Raw genomic sequence first — 19,918 nt, forward strand, 5'->3', positions numbered from 1 at the left:
TGTCATGCTATATGATTTCATATGCATTATTCTCATCTCTCCAAAGAGACTGGGAGCAGTGAGGAGACAGATCATGTTTCCTTTTCTGCAAGACCCGGACGCCAAGAAATGTAAAGAGCTGAATAATCATACCATATATTGATTGGGAAAACAGAGTCTTTAGTTAAGTTGGGAAAACTGGCTCACTCTATGGAGAATAACACCTGTATCTCTACCTAACATCATACTCAAAGGTGGACTCCAGGGACATTGAAGACCTAATGTAAAATGGCAAACTATCAAGTTAATAGAAGAAAATGTAGTAGACTACTTTAATATAGACTTAGAGGGAATGATTTATAAAAGAAAACTTTATAAATATAACCATAAGGCAAAGAAAATTGGTAGTATGATTATTTCAAAATTATGAATCTGTTTCATGAGGGATATCATGGTCCATATTAACAGCAGACAGAATGGATAAGTACAATGTCTATAACCAACAAACTGTTCATATCACAACATAAGGAACTCCTGCAAAGCAATACTAATATGACAACCTTAATAGGAAGACAGGCAAAGGATAGGTACAGGCAATTTATAGAAATGAAGGCCCAGAAGACTAACAGGTATATGTAACATGACAACTCATTAATAATTAGAAAAATGCAAATTAAATCACAGATAAGATACAACTTAATGGTTGGTAGAAATTGGAAAGCCAACTAATATAGGTGTTAGCAAAGATGCAGGGACACAGGGATCCTCATGCCCTGCAGATGGGAGTGCACACTGAGTCAGCCATTCTGAAGAGCACCCAGCACCAATTAGTTAAATTAAGTGTATGCACACCTAATGACCCAGTAATTCTGCTTCTGGAAGAGCTTGCATGGGTTCATAAAGGGATAAACAGGAGGCTTTTTAGTGCAGCATTTCTTGGAATAATGAACAGGAGGTAAAACATGGTACACATTCACTGTAAATCATTATGTAGCTCTTAACAGCAACTAATTACAAGCACATGTAACAACATACAGCAATCTTAATAAATCTGACTAAAAAGTTACGAAAAAAGTGATACAATGGACTGAATATTTCTTTACCCCCCAAACTCTTATGTTAAAATCCTAACTCCCAATGCAAAGATTTTAGGAGGTAGGGTCTTTGGGAGGTAATAGGTCATAAATGGGATTGGTGCACTTATACAAGAGACTCCAAGAGCTGTTTAGCTCCCTGCTGTCTACCATGTGAGGGTATACCCAGAAGTCTGTGGTCTGAAGTGAAAGAGGGCCCTCACCAGAACCTGACCATGCTGTTACCCCGGTTTTATACTCTCAGCCTATAGAATTAGCTATGTCTATGAAAGAGAAATTTCTGTTGTTTTTAAATGATACTTTGGGACAGCAGCCAAAATTGACTAAGACAAGCAATTTATAACACAAAGAATTTAAATCATGTGAACACAAAAGGACAAAATGTATTTTTGCAAAAATGAATATAATTAAAAGACTACACTACACATGAGATATAGAATGGTTGCCTGCAGAGGAAGATGAATGGGAGTGTGTTATGAAACTAAAGGATAATGAATAATGACAACTAGAGAAGGGCCTTGATGATAATGTGTCATTACTTAGCCTCTGCCTCTGAGGGTCCTTCATTCCTAGAAATACGTGCTGTACTGAAACTTAAAACAGCTAATACATTCTTTTCCATTTACTTCATTAAAGACATCTTAGCCTATAACAACAACCTTTGGCAGAAAACAAAGAGAACACAGATTTTTAACTGTCCCAATAAATTATAACATTTCTCATTGTTCAAAGAATCTGTATATCTTTTTAACTAAGGCATACTAATTTTTTTTTCATTCAGGAGGTTTTGTGGCCACTCAGGATTAGAGAAATAAAGGAAGTACTGGGGTATGTATCTCATTTTTACCCAGCATTCCTCAAGAAATGATCACAAGTTCTATTTTCTAAGGTGCTATGAATATAAAAGAACATAAGGATGTATATCAGTCCATAAATGTTAATTATTGATTTTGGGGGATGAAACTTCAATATAGAAAAAGTGTGCATGATTTAATGATAACTGAAAATATACATTATAAACTTCATCATACAATAAATAAGCTTATTTAAATAAGCTTATAAATAAGCTTATTTATTGTATGTTGTAATTGACTATGCCTGGGACAAAGATTGGATGGTGACATGGAAAAATAAAAACTAGTTTGAGAAAGAAAGGAAATGTTTTTGAGGGGAAAATATATAATATACCTGTCATTTTTACCCCTTTAACATAACTGTGCTTCTGTGTTTCCTTGTCAGAGAAGTTAATTGGAGTTTAGTATTTAAATGAGCATTCACAGGTATCCTGAACAGAATTATGACACAGCTAATTCACTTTTTTTCCTTTTGGGAGCATTTCATTATTTTAGTTTTAAAAAATTTGTAGCATCTCATTGAAATATTATGCAACAGGTCTGTGTATTTTAACTTTATTACTATGTTTGTAAGATAAAATGAAACTTATGGTCATCTTTCCTCATATATTTAAAAATATTTTAAGTTTAAAATGTGGTATTACAGCAAAACGAGTATATGGTCTTACAAATAACCACTTTTGGTATGGTAAACTTTTCCATTTGGGTAATGTGGTGGAAGGAGGGGAGTGATGGGCTGGGATACCTTGGCCTCAGCTCTCTCACCTTTAAATGACATGGTTAAGTCAGAAGGAGTGGTTTATCAGAATCACCCATTTCTTAGACATGCTGATTACCTTGCAGCCCTGTGCTTGCCTCCCCTTCTCATCAGACACTGATACAGTGGGTCTGGAGTGGGACCTAGGGACCTGCAACATGGTTCTGATACAGGTAGTCTGAAAGTCATATTTTGAAAACTATTGAGGGGAATCATCTACCAAATCTATTTTACCCACATTATTCTATGATAGAAAGAACTTTATCTGACTTACCAAATTTTCACTCATTTCTTTTAAGTCCTTAAGTTGATATTTGCCATTTTGTCTGGAATCACTATTGATTCGTAGATCTAAAATTTTAAAGGTACCATGATAATACTCCGTTCTCTGGACTGTGATGAAAAGGAAAAACAGGAAATTAAGTGGTTTTGGCATAGAGTTCAGGATCTAACTATAATGAGGCTAATGTGGTCTCGAATATGTTGCTGAGATTGTTTTTAATTTAGTTTCATAAAAACAATAATTAATGTTTTACATTAATAACAGCAGCTTATATTTGTTTAATGCCTACTATGGGCCAAGCCTTGTTCTGGGCACTATACATGTATTAATTCCTCACTCCAGCTCTCTAAGATTATACTCACCTCCATTTCACTGATGAGAAAAGTGAGGCTCAGAGGGAGTAAGTAACTTGCTCTATGTTATTCAAGTGGTGAATGACCTACCCATGTTTTATGCTCAGGCGGTCTGGCTCTAGCACTGGAATGTGTAGTTAGTATATTACCCCTCGCTGAGTTGAAATGTATAGCATCTTATACTCTCCTTGAAGTAAAGAAACATCTTTATAAATTATGGTTTGTAATGTGAGAGCCAGACACACTAAGAAATACATGAAAAGAAAGGCAGGGGAAAAACTGAGGTTGAAACCTCAGTTTCAACTGAGGTTGAAACACATCCTGGTGTAACCAGGATGAATTAATCAGAAAGAAAAGAGAACAGAGAACCGTGGAAACTCCTGAGGAATTTGGTAATTTTAGGAGTAAAACCTGGAGCTCGAGGGCAAGGTGGGCTAGAAAGCTACGAAACAGTTAAGAGGCTGAGAACAGAGCAACCACTAAACAAGCTATCTCCTTGGGGAGCCTGGCTTAGGGAGGGCACATGTGAGGGTGGCCCAGCTCTGGACCTAGGGGAGAAACAGGGATCTCAGCATAGTCTGTCTCCTAAATGGGACATCTCGGGGTATGTAATGGTTTTGTGGTTCCTTTTACAATCCATACTGTTACCAGTCCTTTTACTCATGGTAAAGGAGTTTTTGTGTAATTGATTTAAATGACCTTAGAATCTTTTGATATTGGTATAAATTATAGGTGGGTGGGGTTGTATATGGGCCCCAGCACTGTGGCCTTAAGCCTTTAAATCTCTTCATAGAGTTTTCACTTCCTCATCAAGTCTGAGGAAGGTGACAACAGGTAAGACCATTCAAGTTAGCACCTGGACTAGTTGTTTTATCTCATACATCTGGGTCAAAGTCAAGTTGTGGAAATTTGTTAAAAAATGTAAGTGTTCTGCACTCTGTGCAAGAAAGATGCAATACAAGAAGAATTCTAAAATGCATTGTGTGATTATAAATATATCAGGCAATTAAAAAATCCCTGAATATTATTTAAGAAAGAGTGAATTTTTTTTCTCTAACAACATTGTGTCATATTTATAGTTTACCAGTCACTTCAAAATGTATTATCTCATTGGACATGCACTTTTCTTTTACACTGAAATGTTGGTAGGCAGAAAAATGATGGGTAAAACAGCCAATTTCAGTAACTAACTTATTAGCTAATTTATCACAGTTTTTCACTTGAATAAATAATGAATGACTAGACTTGTTTATTATGATTACTAGTAAATTTCAGACAACTACTGTCTTTGATTTTTGTGTAGACTTTCAAAAGAATACTAGATTGTAAGAACTAAGGAGAAAGGAAATTGTCCTGCTTTGCATAGTGCTGTATTTTTGAGTGTTCAGAAAAGCAGTTGTGTATAATAAGCATTCAATAATCATTTGTTGATGAAATAATTAAATAAATAAAAAATATTCAGAATGTGGGCATTTATAGGTAAAAGTACAAAGGTCTTTTTTTATGGAATTATATTTACATATATGCAAGTGAAGCTTTACAGAAAAATGATCTCAAACTGAGCAAAATTCATACTTTTACCTACCGGGAACTAAGAAGTGAGCTAGAAGACCGATGGCCACTGCCACCACAGTCAGCAATAGCACAATGAGAAGGGCCACCATCCATGGTTTCAAACGTCGGCTTCGGCTGACAAATCCTCCTGTTCTGCATAAAGGAAAATTCACCAGTTACTCTCATGTTGTAACGGTTACAGGCTTGCTGGTTCTACTTGACTAAGTGCAAGTTGCTTCAGCCTGCCTTTCCCAGCAAGAAGACATTTGTCTTCAAATTTGGTCAAAGTCATCTTGGTGTGAAAAAGATTAGAATTTGGGAATTCATACTATTGCTTTTGGTTTCTATTTCTAGAGGCAATTGATGGCTCTCTGTGGTGGCCAGTTCTGACTTCTCTTGACTGTAGTCCAAAGTAACACATGCTTGAAAAGGACCCTTCTTTCTTCCTCCAACACTTTTTTTAAAAAGTCTCTTTTATCTGTCTATCCTTTTAGAGTTTACAAAGTGCTTTGAAATCTGTTTTCTCATTTAATTTTTATCTTTTATTTTTTAACTGGCTGCAGAAGGCAGTGTATCCTTTGGAGGACAAGAGCTAAGGTGTTAGAAGCTAGAAGCAGAAGTTCCATGGGGAGCAACATTACTTAGTCTCTTAAATGGCTTAAAACCTAAAAATTCAAAAGTGAAGGAAAATTTAAATCCTGTGTAGTACAATTTAATGCATTTTCTAGATGAGAAAACAGGGCAAGAGATGAATAAGTGATTTCCCCAATATAATAGAACCAGCAGTAACCTTACAATCATGTGTTCTCACTCCTAGGACACAATCTTTTGTGTGCCAGACTGCGTCTTCATCAATGGCATTTTAATTTTTAAATATATTTGTTATTTGTATATTAATTTAGTCACTCATTAATTCTTCATTTACTTGACCATTCATTTCCTCAGAGAACCTTATCAGTATGTCTCTAAGTCCTTCAGAAGCACAAAAAGAAACAAAGGACAAAAGCTAGGATGAAGGAGTTTTAGGAACTTTAAATTTGTCTGCTTGCCACATGGCCCACTCCATTTTCAAAGCCATCAATGGTTAATCTCTCTCCTTAAGTCTCTCTCATGTTCTGAATTTCTCTCCAGGTAGAGCCCTATTCTTTTCAAAGGTATCACCTGGTTAGGTTAGGCCTACCAAGGATAATTTCCTCATCTTAAAATCCACTGAATTAGATCTTAATTATACTGCAAAATCCCTTCATAGCAGCACCTAGGTTAGTGTTCAAATAACTGAGAGAAGGAATGTATACACCAAGTGATGTATACATGGGGGTCAGTCCTAGAATTTTATCACAATATTCAATGACTTTCATAAAAATGAACAGAGACCTATAGCCTTCAAAAAAAAGCATGTGAGATGTAAATCTCTAATAATTGTGAGGATGATGGAGAACTGTTTTATTAAAATGGAATTCTATGATAACACACAATTATTAAAAGTCTATGAAATTTTCTTTCAAGTAATATTTCAGGGAAATACAAAGTGAACTATTGGAAATTAAAATGGTAAGAAAGATAAAATTAATCCCTCACCATGACCTAGTTGGCACTGTGCATTCCATGAAATCCAATTTTTCATATCTGTTACAACTTCATTAAGCTTAATTATTCAGTATATTCTTCGCCTGATTTTTCCAAAGATGTTGTCAATGAAAACATGATAATAATTTGAATAGTTTTGTGACTTCACTTTCTGCAGTCTTGCAGACTGAAACCTATAACTCTCGAAGAATATATAGAGTAGTGTGAATTATTAATGATCAGAGTTGGGATATCCATGTCCTCAGCAACAAGCTTTAGGCTGAGACTCCCTTACATGTGGGTTCAAAGATGACTTGAATTAACAAAAGGCTCTCCTGCTCTTAGTGGATCTACCTTTATCTAGAAAGGCCTTCCCTGAAGGCAGCCACTCTGGCTCACTGCAGAGTCAACCACATGCCCTTTATAATTTTACCTACAAGGTCTAATCTTTCCTTTTTCAGGATTATTTTTCGGCTTTCTTATAGATACATGTTATCATTTTGCAAATGTAGATAAGTGTGATTGTTTTACAAATGCTGATTTAAAGATAGGTTATGTTCCGCCCTGGCTGGCGTAGCTCAGTGGATTAAGCACAGGCTGTGAACCAGTGTCGCAGGTTCGATTCCCAGTCAGGGTACATGCTTGGGTTGCAGGCCATGACCCCCAGCAACCGCACATTGATGTTTCTCTCTCTCTCTCTCTATCTCCCTCCCTTCCCTCTCTAAAAGTAAATAAATAAAATCTTTAAAAAAAAAGATAGGTTATGTTCCCATAATTCTTCATTCATAAAGACAGTTGTTGAAGTTTAAAATATACTATCTGATTTAAAAACAAATTACTGGTTTTCCAGGCCAACCTAAACATCTATTTAACTCCTAATGTAATTGGACAAAGGTGCTAAATGAATAAATTCCTGGGAGCCATTTGGTGCAGAAAACCATTTCTCTTTTCCAACCTGGAGAACGTCCCTAGAGGGAAGTTCTTAGAGAACCAAAGTGCCAAACTCTGCTTTCACCAATGAAAATTATCATTCCCTCTGAGCCACTAAAGTCAACCATTTGTTATAGAAAAGCATCCTATTGTGGGGGCCTAATATGTGAATATCTGTCTGGATGCCCTGTAATTACTTTAGAATGATCATTTCATACTAAAATTGATAAGAATAAGAGCTACCATTAATAAGTGCTGACTTTGTAGGAGTTGTTGCTATACTATAACATTTCATCTTCCAAACACTCTCATCAGGAGGATTATTTATCTTCATTTTACAGGCAAAAACTTGTTCAATTCACACAGTCATCATGTGGAATTAGAACCTAATTTTGGCCACTAGCACTCAAAGCCCATTTTTCTCTGTGATATCAAACTTCCTTTAGAGAGTAATTTTTTTTTTTATTTTTTAGAACAAGCTTCCTGTTAATCCAAAGGAATAATGTATGAAATTTCAAACAGCATAAAAAACAAGTGAATAGATACCCAGAAGAGGGGTTGCAGGTCATATGGGAATTCTATTCTTAATTTTTTTTGAGGAAACTCCATACTGTTTTCCATGGTGGCTGTACCAGTTTACATTCCCACCAACAATGAATGAGGATTTCTTTTTTCCACAACCTCTCTAACACTTGTTACCATTTGTGTTGTTGATAATAGCCATTGTTAGGTGGTATCTCATTGTAGTTTTGATTTCCATGTTCCTAATGCTAGTGAAGGTAGCATCTACCCAGAACATTTGAAAACATTTATTTGCAAAGATATATGTGCCCTCACGATCATTGCAGCCCTGTTCATTGGCCAAGACATGGAAGCAATGGAAGTGTCCTTCTATAGATGATTGGATAGATAAGATGTGGTGCGTATATACAATGAAACACTACTAGCCATAAGAAGAGATGAAATACTGTCAGTTTCAACAACATGAATGGATCCTTCTAAATGAATAAGTCAGACAGAAAAAGTTAAGAACCATATGATTTCACTGATATGTGTGATATAAAAATGAAAGCAACAAATGAATAAATAAGAAAAACTAAAACAAAAACTCATAGTCTCAACAATAGTATGGTAGTTATCAGAGGGAAGGGGATGTAGTGGGTAGTAAAGTGTGAAAGGAGTCAAATATATAGTGAGGGAAAAAGACTTGAATTTGGGTGGTAAACACCCAATGCAATATACAGGTGATGCACTATAGAATTGCACAGTCAAAAAAAAAAAAGAATTATACACTTGCAACCTATATAATTTGATTAATCAATATTATCCCAATAAATTTAAGAAAAATCAAAATAAAAAAGCAAGTGTGCCCTGGCTGGTGTAGCTCAGTGGACTGAGTGCTGGCCTTTGAACCAAAAGGTCACTGGTTTGATTCCATTAGGGCTCATGCCTGGGTTGCAGGCCAGGTCTCTGGTGGGGGGTGCACAAGAGGCAACTACACATTGATGTTTCTCTCCCTCTACTTCTCCCTCCCTTTCCCTCTCTCTAAAAATAAATAAATAAAGTCTTTTTAAAAAAGCAAGTGGAGGGTTTTGTGAAGTGAAGTTTCTTTTACTCATCAGAGACTACCCATCTTCATTGTGGGTAAGTCTCGAATTTGTTTCCACTTTCACATATCCTTCTTTTCCACTGGCTTTAAATTTTCATAAATTTTCAAAAAGTTAGGATTCCCTTCTCCCCCCTCCTAAGTCCCTTGGGATTTCCTGATAATAGGGAGGTCTTTTGTTCTCATGAGGTAACTCTTGCGGGGACCCCAAATAGATTCAGGATGGGTACTAGTCACCAAAAAAACTAAGCCATGGTTAGAAACTTGGAATTTTTCAGCTCCAACCCTCACCCTTTATTTTTGGGAAGAAAAGAAGGACTGAAGATTGAGTTAATAATTGATCACACCTATGTGATGAAGCCTCTATAAAAATCCCAATAGTATCGGGTTCTGGGAGCTTTTGGGTTGGTGAACACATCTATATATGGGGGGGTGTGCAATCCAGCTCCTCAAGGACAGTATTTCCTGTATTCAAGACCGTTCTGGACCTCTGTGTGTTATCCTGTCACCTGGCTGTTCATTTGTATCCTTTAACATTCTTTGTAGTTATCTGGTAATCTATCATAGTAGGTAAACTGTTTTCTTGAGTTCTGTGAGCTGCTCTAGCAAATTAATCAAGTCTGGGGAGGACATTGTGGTCAACTCCAATTTGTAGCCAGTTGTCAGCAGTACAGATAACAGCCTGGACTCTCTACTGGCATCTGAAGTGGGCCAAGGGCAGTCTTATGGGACGGAGACCTTAACCTATGGGATCTGTGCTAACTCTGGTTAGTGTCAGAATTAAACTGAATTATGGGACAGCTGGTGCTGGAGAACTCCTTGGGGAAAACCCCCACACAGGTGGTGTCAGGAGTGTTGTGAGCGTGGTAGTTAGTGTGAAAGTAAAGAAAACACAGAGTTTTTCTGAAATAAAGATTAAAAAATGTCTTTAAATCTTCACCTGCCTAGACAAATCCGTAGGCATCCTGTGTTGCAGATGGCCCTGCCTTTTAGGTAGGGTAGAATGGTTTGGCTATATTCCCTGCCTGTAACGCTTTAACACATATCTTGAAAAATTTATGAGACCCCTCTGAATTTCAATTTTCCCACCTGAAAACAGTGACAGTAAATACTACCCAGAGATGGGAGGCAATGAAGTGAGAAAGGAAGGACTCGAACACATATCAAAATCTTCTCTGGGTCAGGAGTTTTCTTATGGGTTATCTCATGTGATTGTCACTGCAGCTTGTGGAGTACTGAGTAACTAGCAATAATAATCTTTTACTCAAATTTTAAATTAAAAGCCAAAGTTATTTTTTCTTGAAAATTATCAAAAGACCACAACAACAAAAGAAAAATATCTTAAGAGTTAAGCTCTGTTTCCAGGCTGCCTCAAATCCCAAATCTTTCACTTCATTAGCCTGTGATGATGCAGTAGTGCTAGGTAATTTTTCATTTATAAAATGAAGATAAAAATAGTACATAGTCATAGTATTATTACAAGAATTAAATGAGCAGTTATAATGTATCACATATATAGCACATAGTAAGCACTATGAGTTTGCTGAAAACTAGTCAAACAGTAAAGTTTAATTGATAATTTATACAAAGTTTAGTAATTAGTAAAAAAGTTGAAGGTTTTACTTCGCTGTTTTGATTTCAATTCTGGGGTCAGAGTTTCTGACAATGTTAGAGAATGGACTTAGCAAATTAACAAGTTGATTAAAATGAGTGTTCAGAATGAAATTAGAATATGAAACATGAATGTTTGCAAAGACTTTCCCAGGACTATCTTCTTCTCTAAAGGATGATAAGAGAGAGGAGAAACCTAATTTTTACATTCATTAAGCAATGCCAAAAATAATAAACTATAGGAAAAGGGAGAGATGCAGGCTTCTGGGCAAAGGACAACAGTCTCAGATGAAGAAGTCACTTGGTATTTTATCTTTTATGAGAGAAATAACTGAGATTTTAAGTGAGTGATTCACCCAGTTAATACATTTCTATGGAAGGTAGGGGGATGGATATTGCTCAAGACAAATGCAAATGGATATTCACAGCAAGGTCCAAATGCTAAAGACATCTCTGAGCTGTAGAGAAGAGGATCACTAAACCCACAGAGAAGAGATCTAAGGTTCAATATGGCAAAAACAGCAAAGGTTAAAATCAAGTGTATTTTGACAAGGGTTATGTGTGGTGTTTTTTGTGAATAGAGAAGTAAGAATGGTGAGGATGATAGCAGAATGTGTTGTAGAATTAGTAGGTGAGACATAGGATGTCTTAGCACTGGTTTCCCCCTCTTTCAAGAAGTAGAGTATTCCTATGGAAGCTTTTGTAAGCTGCAATGGTGTAAAATAAAGAAGCACTTATTAATTTATAATAAAACATTTTGAGCACCCCCAGACCTCCAAAATAGCCTATAAAATTATACCAAATGACACATAAAACCTGAACTAACATTAACACGTAGTAAGGCAGGAATGATGATGATAAATACACAGCCTGTGTGAAGTATGTTGAGCTTGACGGTGTCACTCTTGCTGCTTGGGGTGCAGACTGCCTCTGTCACGGCTCACTGCAATTCAAACACTGAATGTTTTTGCTTTTCACCTTTTAAAATTTTTTTTGTAAAATTTTTTTGGGTTTCTTTCAGTTAACAAAAAACAGGTACTAATGTAGATCTTTTGTAAAAGTGAAGTGGCATAAAATAAACTTTTGAAAACTGGGGGGATATCGGTAATTATAAGCATTTGTTTTGCCTCAATCCTTAAATTTACCTGTTAGTATGAACTGCCACCTCCTGCAAATCCTCTAAACCCTGGATTAATGTTCCTTGAATTTATCTTAAAGGAACTATAAATATTTGGTATTCCCTACTGTCTGTCCCTTTTCTGTACCAACAAATGTCATGGGTGTCCTTAATAATAGCATTGGTTTCCAATATTATTCTGTAATTTGCTTCCTTAAAACTGAAAACATTCTAATAAACACAAATGTTCATTAGAAAGGATGACTTTTCATGTCTATAATCATGAGACTTTATATTTTTAAAAAAGTAATTTGGGGAATGTGAAATCTGAAAGGTTGAAACTACTCCTTTACAACTTCATAATTTCCATAAACACTGCATATGCATTTTCAAAAATCAATGAATTTTAGTAAGCAAAACATTAATGCTGGTCATTTACATTTGTTCACTCATTTGTTTACTAAATATTTATAGAGTGCCAATTATATGTGAAACATTCTAGACCCTTTCTAAAGATATCAGAGACACTTGGACAATTACTATGTGCTCACTAAGGAGCTGAACTTTTCCAGGATGAACACTTGCAAGAGTCCAGGAAGCCTGGGCTTGAGTTGTGCATTGCAACTCTCTGATTCTGTCATCACACAGCTCTGTGGACCTGGCAGGTCCCTTCACTTCTGTTTCCCTCAGATTTCTCACTTAAAAATGGGAGTTAACGATACCTGTTCTACTGATCTCACGAGAGTGTCCTGGCTATTAAATGAAACAACACAAATAAATATGTTTCAAAAATGGCATAAATCTAACTAATGGTGAAGTATTATTGTCATCATGGAGGCTTAAAATCTCTATTTTATTTGTATATAAAATAATATCAAGAAATTTTTTTTCGTCCTCCTATGCATGTAGCAAACCCAACTTGAAAAACAAAAACCTTGAAATAAATCACAGTTTTCTTTTCTTTCTAATTTTGAATAGAAAATATTTTTAGAGAATAAACATGTTTTCCCCAATCTGGATCTCCTGGGTTTTTCTTCTCTCCCCAAGGTCCCGACATTTCTGTAATGAAGGCAGGTGTCTCCAGAGCTGTTGACCACCCAGTCTGCATTACTTCCCACAGACTGTCTTTAAGGTACAAGAAAAAGCAGCTGAAGGGGAAGTGCCATGAAGAAGCTACATTTAGTCTGATTGCTAACAGCCTTTTTAAAAATAATGAACACTGTTCATCTCCCCACCAAATCAGAATCAATCAGGATGCGATGTAATATAGTTTTAATTAACTTCTAAGATCCCAGCTATTAAAATTGGCAACATGAAATAATGCTAACAACAATCTTTTTAATATAAAATATTGATTTTAAATATAGATAATAATCCATCTGCTATAATAATTCCAGAAATCTCACAAAATCCAATACAGACTGAATTCACTGAGGACACCTCCCAAGAAGTTGCCCAATACACTAGAACAAGCCATTGACAGACAGTAGAACAAACAAGCCACTTATAAAACAAAACTGAACTTACCGATACATCATCTACAGGAGAAAAACTATGATCTCGGAAGCATGCACCCACTGAACTTGTCTTCCTAATCAACTATCATCTCTAGATATATTAAAGTTCTACAGCTAGAAGAAATAAGGAAACAAATTACAAGTAGTTGAAATGAAACTAGTTCGACAAGTCTGGACAGAAAAACAACCTATAGAATAGCTCAAAGAAAACACCTCAGACATAGCATAGTTCCAACAAGAAAGCAATAACCTTTTCTAGTATTGACTAATTTCATCAACGGAGAAAAAACTGGTTGCAAGGACTTGCATGAGAAATACCTAAGGAATGCACTAGGATTAAGAGTTTAAAGAAGATTATTGGTAGGTATACAGATATCTTAAAGAAGCCTTCACATAAAAGTTCTGAATAAAATCAACCAGATATCCTTAAAATCTATATTCATTCAAGACATGTTCTTTACATTTTTTGTTAAAAAACAACTACCTCCATGTATCACAGGGGTATGTGAATATATTAATATATATTACTTTTCTTCTAAAAATACCTATTTCTGAGAGAACATATAGATACATTTATATTAAATCAAATTTTTCCCAAAATGACAATGTAATAAATATATATTATAATTCACATTTATGTTATATACATTACATGTATATTATATGTCTCTCTATATATGGAGACAGAATAAAGAGAACAAAAAGACATCAGAGGAATAAATAATATTTTCAATTAGACAAATAACATAAGTACCTGCTTTTTGTGAATATTGAAACATTAGTAATGAAATTGAAGCTCTGTTTAATCTTGTCCTAAAATGGTCCATCTTTTTATAGAGCATAACAAATATTTACACACATACATTTATATCTATAAAAACACATGGATATTAATTGAACAGTATCATATTGCACGTATTTTTGCAGCTTTTTTACTTAATATTTTTATTTTTTATTTTTTTAAAATATTTTATTTATTTATTTTTAGAGAGGGAAGGGAGGGAGGGAGAGAGAGAGAGAGAGAAACATCAATGTGCGGTTGCTGGGGGTTATGGCCTGCAACCCAGGAATGTACCCTGGCTGGGAATCGAACCTGGGACACTTTGGTTCCCAGCCCGCACTCAATCCACTGAGCTACACCAGCCAGGGCTAATATTTTTATTTTTATTTAATTTTTTTTTTGTTTATGTACATTTGTCTCCATTTTCCCACCACCGCTTGACCCCCACCCCCACCTCCCACCCTCAATCCTTTTTGCCTTTGGCTTTGTCCATGGGTCTTTTATACATGTTCCTTGATAACTCTTTCCCTTCATTTGCCCATTATCTCCCTCTCCCCACCCTTCTGGTTACTGTCAGTTTGTTCTTTTTTATTTTTTATTTTTTAATTTTTATTACTTTATTGTTTAATTACAGTTGCCTGCATTACCCCCCACTGCTCCTCTACCCCAGCCAATCCCATCTCCCTCCCTTGCTTCCACCCTCCCCTTTGGTTTTGTCCATGTGTCCTTTATAGTAGCTCCTGAAAACTGTTCCCCACACTGTCCTCTCCTCCCTCCCCTCTGGCTATTGTTAGATTGTTCTTAATTTCAATGTCTCTTGTTATATTTTGCTTCCTTGTTTGTTTCATTGATTATGTTCCAGTTAAAGGTGAGGTTATAGCCCTGGCTGGTGTAGCTCAGTGGATTGAGCGCAGGCTGGGAACTAAAGTGTCCCAGGTTCGATTCCCAGCCAGGGTACATTCCTGGGTTGCAGGCCATAACCCCCAGCAACCGCACATTGATGTTTCTCTCTCTCTCTCTCTCTCTCTCTCCCTCCCTCTCTCTCTCTCTCCCCTCCCTTCCCTCCCTAAAAATGGATGAATAAAATCTTAAAAAAAAAAGGTGAGGTTATATGGTATTTTTCTTTCACTGCCTAGCCTATTTCACTTAGCACAACATTCTCCAGTTCCATCCATGTTGTCATGGAGGGTAGGAGCTCCTTCTTTCTTTCTGCTGCATAGTATTCCATTGTGTAAATGTACCACAGTTTTTTGATCCACTCATTTACTGATGGGTAGGTAGGTTGTTTCTAGCACTTGACTATTGTAAATCGTGCTGCTATGAACATTGGGATACTTAGGTTCTTTTGAATTTGTGTTTCAGGATTCTTAGGGTATAATCTTATTTTGAAGATCTTTCTATGTTAGAAAATACAGTTCTACCTTATTCTTTTGACAGCCACATGAAGTATGAACATACTATTCAGATTTGATTATAATTTTACAACTTACCCATTGTACCCATTTAAAGGGAAACTGTACTTTAAATAAATATTTTCAGCAGTCATTGCTTTTAACACTTATGGAAAGTACATTTGAAATAACGTTTATACCGCATAGTGCTTTAAGTGAATAAACTCTTCAGAATCAGAGTTCAGAACCAGAGATCAGAACCAGAGTTCAAATCTTACCCATCTGTAATATACAAACAGTAGTGACTAGAGGACACAAATAAATAAAATCATAGACAAAAGAGGAGAAATTACAACCAATATCACAGAAATACAAAGAATTTTAAGAAATTACTGTGAACAAATATATTCCAAGAAATCTGATAACCTGGGTGAAATGGAAAAATTTCTAGAACTGTATAATACTCCAAAACTGAATCAAGAAGAAGCAGAAAGCCTGAATAGACTGATAACAACTAGTGTAATTGAAGCAGTAATCAAAAAACTCTCAGCACATAAAAGCCCTGGACCAGATGGCTTCACAGGTGAATTTTACCAAACATTTAGGGAAGCCCTGACTCCTATCCTTCTCAAACTATTCCAAAAATTTCAAGTATAGGGAAGACTCCAAAACTCTTTTTATGAAGCCAGTGTTATCCTAATTAAAAAACCATGTAAAGATACAACAAAGAAAGAAAACTACAGGCCGATATCAGTGATGAACACAGATGCTAAAATCCTCAACAAAATATTGGCAAACTGGATCTAGCAATTTATTAAAAAGATTATATACCATGATCAACTGGAATTCATCCCAGGGATGCAAGCATGGTATAATATTTGTAAATCAATTAATGTAAAGCATCATATTAAAAAATGAAAGACAAAAGTCACATGATCATACCAACAGATGCTGAAAAAAATTGATAAATTACAGCAGCCATTTATGACAAAAACACTCAGCAAAGTGGGAGTAGAAGGAGCATACTTCAACATAATAAAGGCCATATATGAGAAACCTACAGCTAACATTATGCTCAACAGGCAAAAACTAAAAGCTTTCCCCCTAAGATTAAGATCAAGACAAATGTGTTTGTTTTCACCACCTTTATTCAACATAGTTTTGGAAGTTCTAGCCACAGTGGCCTGATAAAAAAAAAAGAAATAAAAGGCATCCATATTGGAAAGGAGAAAGTAAAACTGTCATTATTTGAAGATGACATGATAATGTACACAGAAAACCCTATAGGCTCCCTCAAATACTATTTGACCTAATAAGTGAATTTGGAAAAACAGTGGGATACGAAGTCAATTAGTGTGAGATTGAAGGCATTTTTGTACACAAACAATGAAATATCAGAAACAGAAACTAGGGGGGGAATCCCATTTACTAAAGCAACAAGAAAAATAAAGTGCTTAGGAATAAACTTAACCAAGGAAGTAAAGGACCTGTACTCAGAAAACTACAAAACACTAAAGAAAGAAATTAAGGAAGACACAAATAAATGGAAGCATGTACTATGTTCATGGTTTGGAAGAATTAATATCATTAAAATGTCCATATTACCCAAAGCAATTTATAGATTCAATACAATCCCTGTTAAAATATTAATGACACATTTTACAGATTTAGATAGAACAAATAGTACAAAAATTTATATGGAATGAAAAATGACCCTGAATAGCCTCAGCAATTTTGAGAAAGAAGAACAAAGTAGGAGGGATCACAATGCATCAAACTATATTACAAAGCCACTATAATCAAAACAGCTTAGTACTGGCATAAGAACAGACACATAGATCTGAGAATACAGAACCCAGAAATAAACCCAAATCTCTATGGTCAATTAATACTTGACAGAGGTGGCAGGAACATAAAATGGAGTAAAAATAGCCTCTTCAATAAATGGTGTTGGGAGATCTGGACAAGTACTTGTTAAAAAATGTAAGTAGACCACCAGCTTACACCATACACCAGAATAAACTCAAGATGGATAAAAGACTTAAATATAAGTCATGGCACCATAAAAGTCCTAGGGGAACACAGGCGGTAAAATTTCAGATATCCCATGCAGCAATATTTTTGCCAATGCATCCTCCAGGGCAAGGGAAATAAAGGACAGAATAAAGAAATGGGACTACATCAAATTAAAAACTTCTGCATGGCTAAAGAAAACATCAGCAAAATGAAAAGGGAACCACCTGTATGGGAAAACACATTTACCAATGATACCTCAGACACAGGTTTGATCTCCAAAATATATAAATAATTCATATGACTCAATACCAGGAAGACAAAAATCCAACTGAAAAGAGGGCAAAGACCCTGGAACAGACACTTTTCCAAGGAAGATATACAGAGGACTCATAGACATATGAAAGGATGCTCAGCATCATTAGTTATCAGGGAAATGAAAATTAAAACCACAATCAGATACTACCTCACACACATCAGAATGGCTGTCATTAACAAATCAAGAAATAAGTGCTGGTGAGGCTGCAGAGAAAAGGGAACCCTAGTACACTGTTGGTAGGAATGCAGAATGGTGAAGCATCTCTGGAAAATAGTATGGTATTTTCTCCAAAAACTACAAATGAAACTACCTTTTGACCCAGTGATTCCACAGCTGGGATTATACCCTAAGAATCCTGAAATGCCAATTCAAAAGAACTTATGTATCCCAATGTTCATAGCAGCACAATTTATAATAGTCAAGTGATGGAAACAGCCTAAGTGTCCATCAGTACATGAGTGGACATTTACATAAGAAAAACTGTGGTACATTTACATAATGGAATACTACACGGCAGAAGGAAAGAAGGAACTCCTACTCTTTGTGACAGCAGGGATGGAACTGGAGAGTATTATGCTAAGTGAAATAAGCCAGGTGGTCAAAGACAAATACCATATGATCTCACCTGTAAGAGGAGCATAATGAACAAAACAAACAAGTGAGCAAAATAGAACCAGAAGCATGGAAAGAGGGAACAGACTGACAGTGACCAGAGAGGAGGGGGAGGGAGATAAGGGGGACAAAAAGGGGAAGGGTCAAGTCAAAGAACATGTATGTATGACCCGTGGACATGCACAACAAAGTGGGGATTGACTGTGGGAGTGTGGGGATGGGGCAGGGGAGAGCAACAGGGAAAAATTGGAACAACTGTAATAGAATAACAATAAAATAATAAATAAATAAATAAATAAATAAAAAATAAATAATAGTGACTACCTTGTAGGGCTTTTTGAAATGTAAATGTGTTAACATATGTAAAATGCTTAGCTTAGTGGCCTGTCCAGTGGAAGCACTACAGAAATTTAGGTAATGTTTTTAGGACTCCTTAGTTTATATGCATATATTTTCTTAGCTACCATTTAACAGAGAAACCTTTAGTGAAGCTCATATGATTGAACTAATGAGGAAGGAGCACACATATCTACCTTCTTCCCTTCCTTTTCTTCCCTTTCTCCTCCCTTCCATCTTTTTCCTCCTTTTTTCCCCTGACACAGAGCTTCCTGGAATAGTGAAAAAAAGACATAGATTTAGAATGAAATTCTGACTTCTGATAGGTGAACTTGCACAGGCTACTTCAACCCTTTGAGCAAGTTTCCTCCTGTATGAATGAGCTGATACCATTTGTGAGCAGGACTTTTGTGAGAATGAAATGACATAATGTATTTGACACCGCCTAGCACATGGTCTGGTCCTAAATGGCAGCTTCCACTGCAGGTGGCAAAAGGCCTGGTTTCTTTCCAAAGCTAGGTCTGTAGAGGGAATTATAGCTGTCTGTAAACCCTGGCTCCCCACACCACTGCTGCTTGGCACTTCCACCCCTTAGCTTCCTCCTCTGTACATGGAATTAATAATAGCTTTCCAGGCTATTGTAAGAATTAAGTGAACATGTACATATTAAATGCTACCCATGCTGTGTGGTACATGTAAGAACTGAATTGTGAATGGTGTTAAAATAAAATCGTGACTGTACTGAATGTCAGCATGGCAGCACATGGCAGGAAGTTTGCTTAGAATGCATCTAATGGCCCTGATGTCTCTGTCTTCTTAGCTTTCTGGTCTTTGTTTACAGGAGGGTAAAGGATTAAATCACTGAATATGAAGGTAAATTCAAGAATTGGTGGTGAAGATTTAATGAGCCATTGGCTAACAGAAGGCAATATGGCATAGCAAATAAAAAATATACAACTCTGAAACAAATAAAGCTGGAATCAAATTTCTAACCATCACTAACTATAGCTCTGAGTAAGTTAACTAAGTATACTTTCTTAGTATACTTTCTAAATTCCTAGAAAGTATAGCTTAGAGCTATACTTTCTATAATTTTCCTCCTTTGATAATAGTAATGCATATGAAAATCAAATGAGACTACCTCAAAGGGGCTATGCTGAGCAAAAGAATCTAGATTCAAAATGCTACATATTGCATGATTCTATTAATATGATATTCTAGAATAGGCACAGCTTATAAGGACAA

The 19,918-nt window shown here is 35.9% G+C and overlaps 1 protein-coding gene across 3 annotated transcripts in view; it reads right to left on the minus strand.

Moving 5' to 3' along the window:
- TMPRSS11A (transmembrane serine protease 11A) overlaps positions 1–13,411 on the minus strand; it is a 45,380-nt gene extending 31,969 nt beyond the window's left edge. The window contains exons 1-3 of one of the 3 annotated variants that reach the window (XM_045834533.1): positions 13,232–13,411; positions 4,906–5,027; positions 2,959–3,077 (exon numbers count right to left, since the gene is read on the minus strand). In XM_045834533.1, the coding sequence (XP_045690489.1) occupies positions 2,959–3,077; positions 4,906–5,027; positions 13,232–13,242 (252 nt within the window). In that variant the 5' untranslated portion in view covers positions 13,243–13,411. The remainder of the gene's footprint in view (positions 1–2,958; positions 3,078–4,905; positions 5,028–13,231) is intronic. The other 2 variants (XM_045834532.1, XM_045834534.1) reach the window with 2 other exon arrangements.
- Positions 13,412–19,918: the final 6,507 nt, after the last annotated feature.

This window comes from Phyllostomus hastatus, unplaced genomic scaffold (assembly GCF_019186645.2).
Source record: "Phyllostomus hastatus isolate PE091 unplaced genomic scaffold, TTU_PhHast_1.1 phas_contig_196, whole genome shotgun sequence".
Taxonomy (NCBI): Eukaryota; Metazoa; Chordata; class Mammalia; order Chiroptera; family Phyllostomidae; genus Phyllostomus; species Phyllostomus hastatus.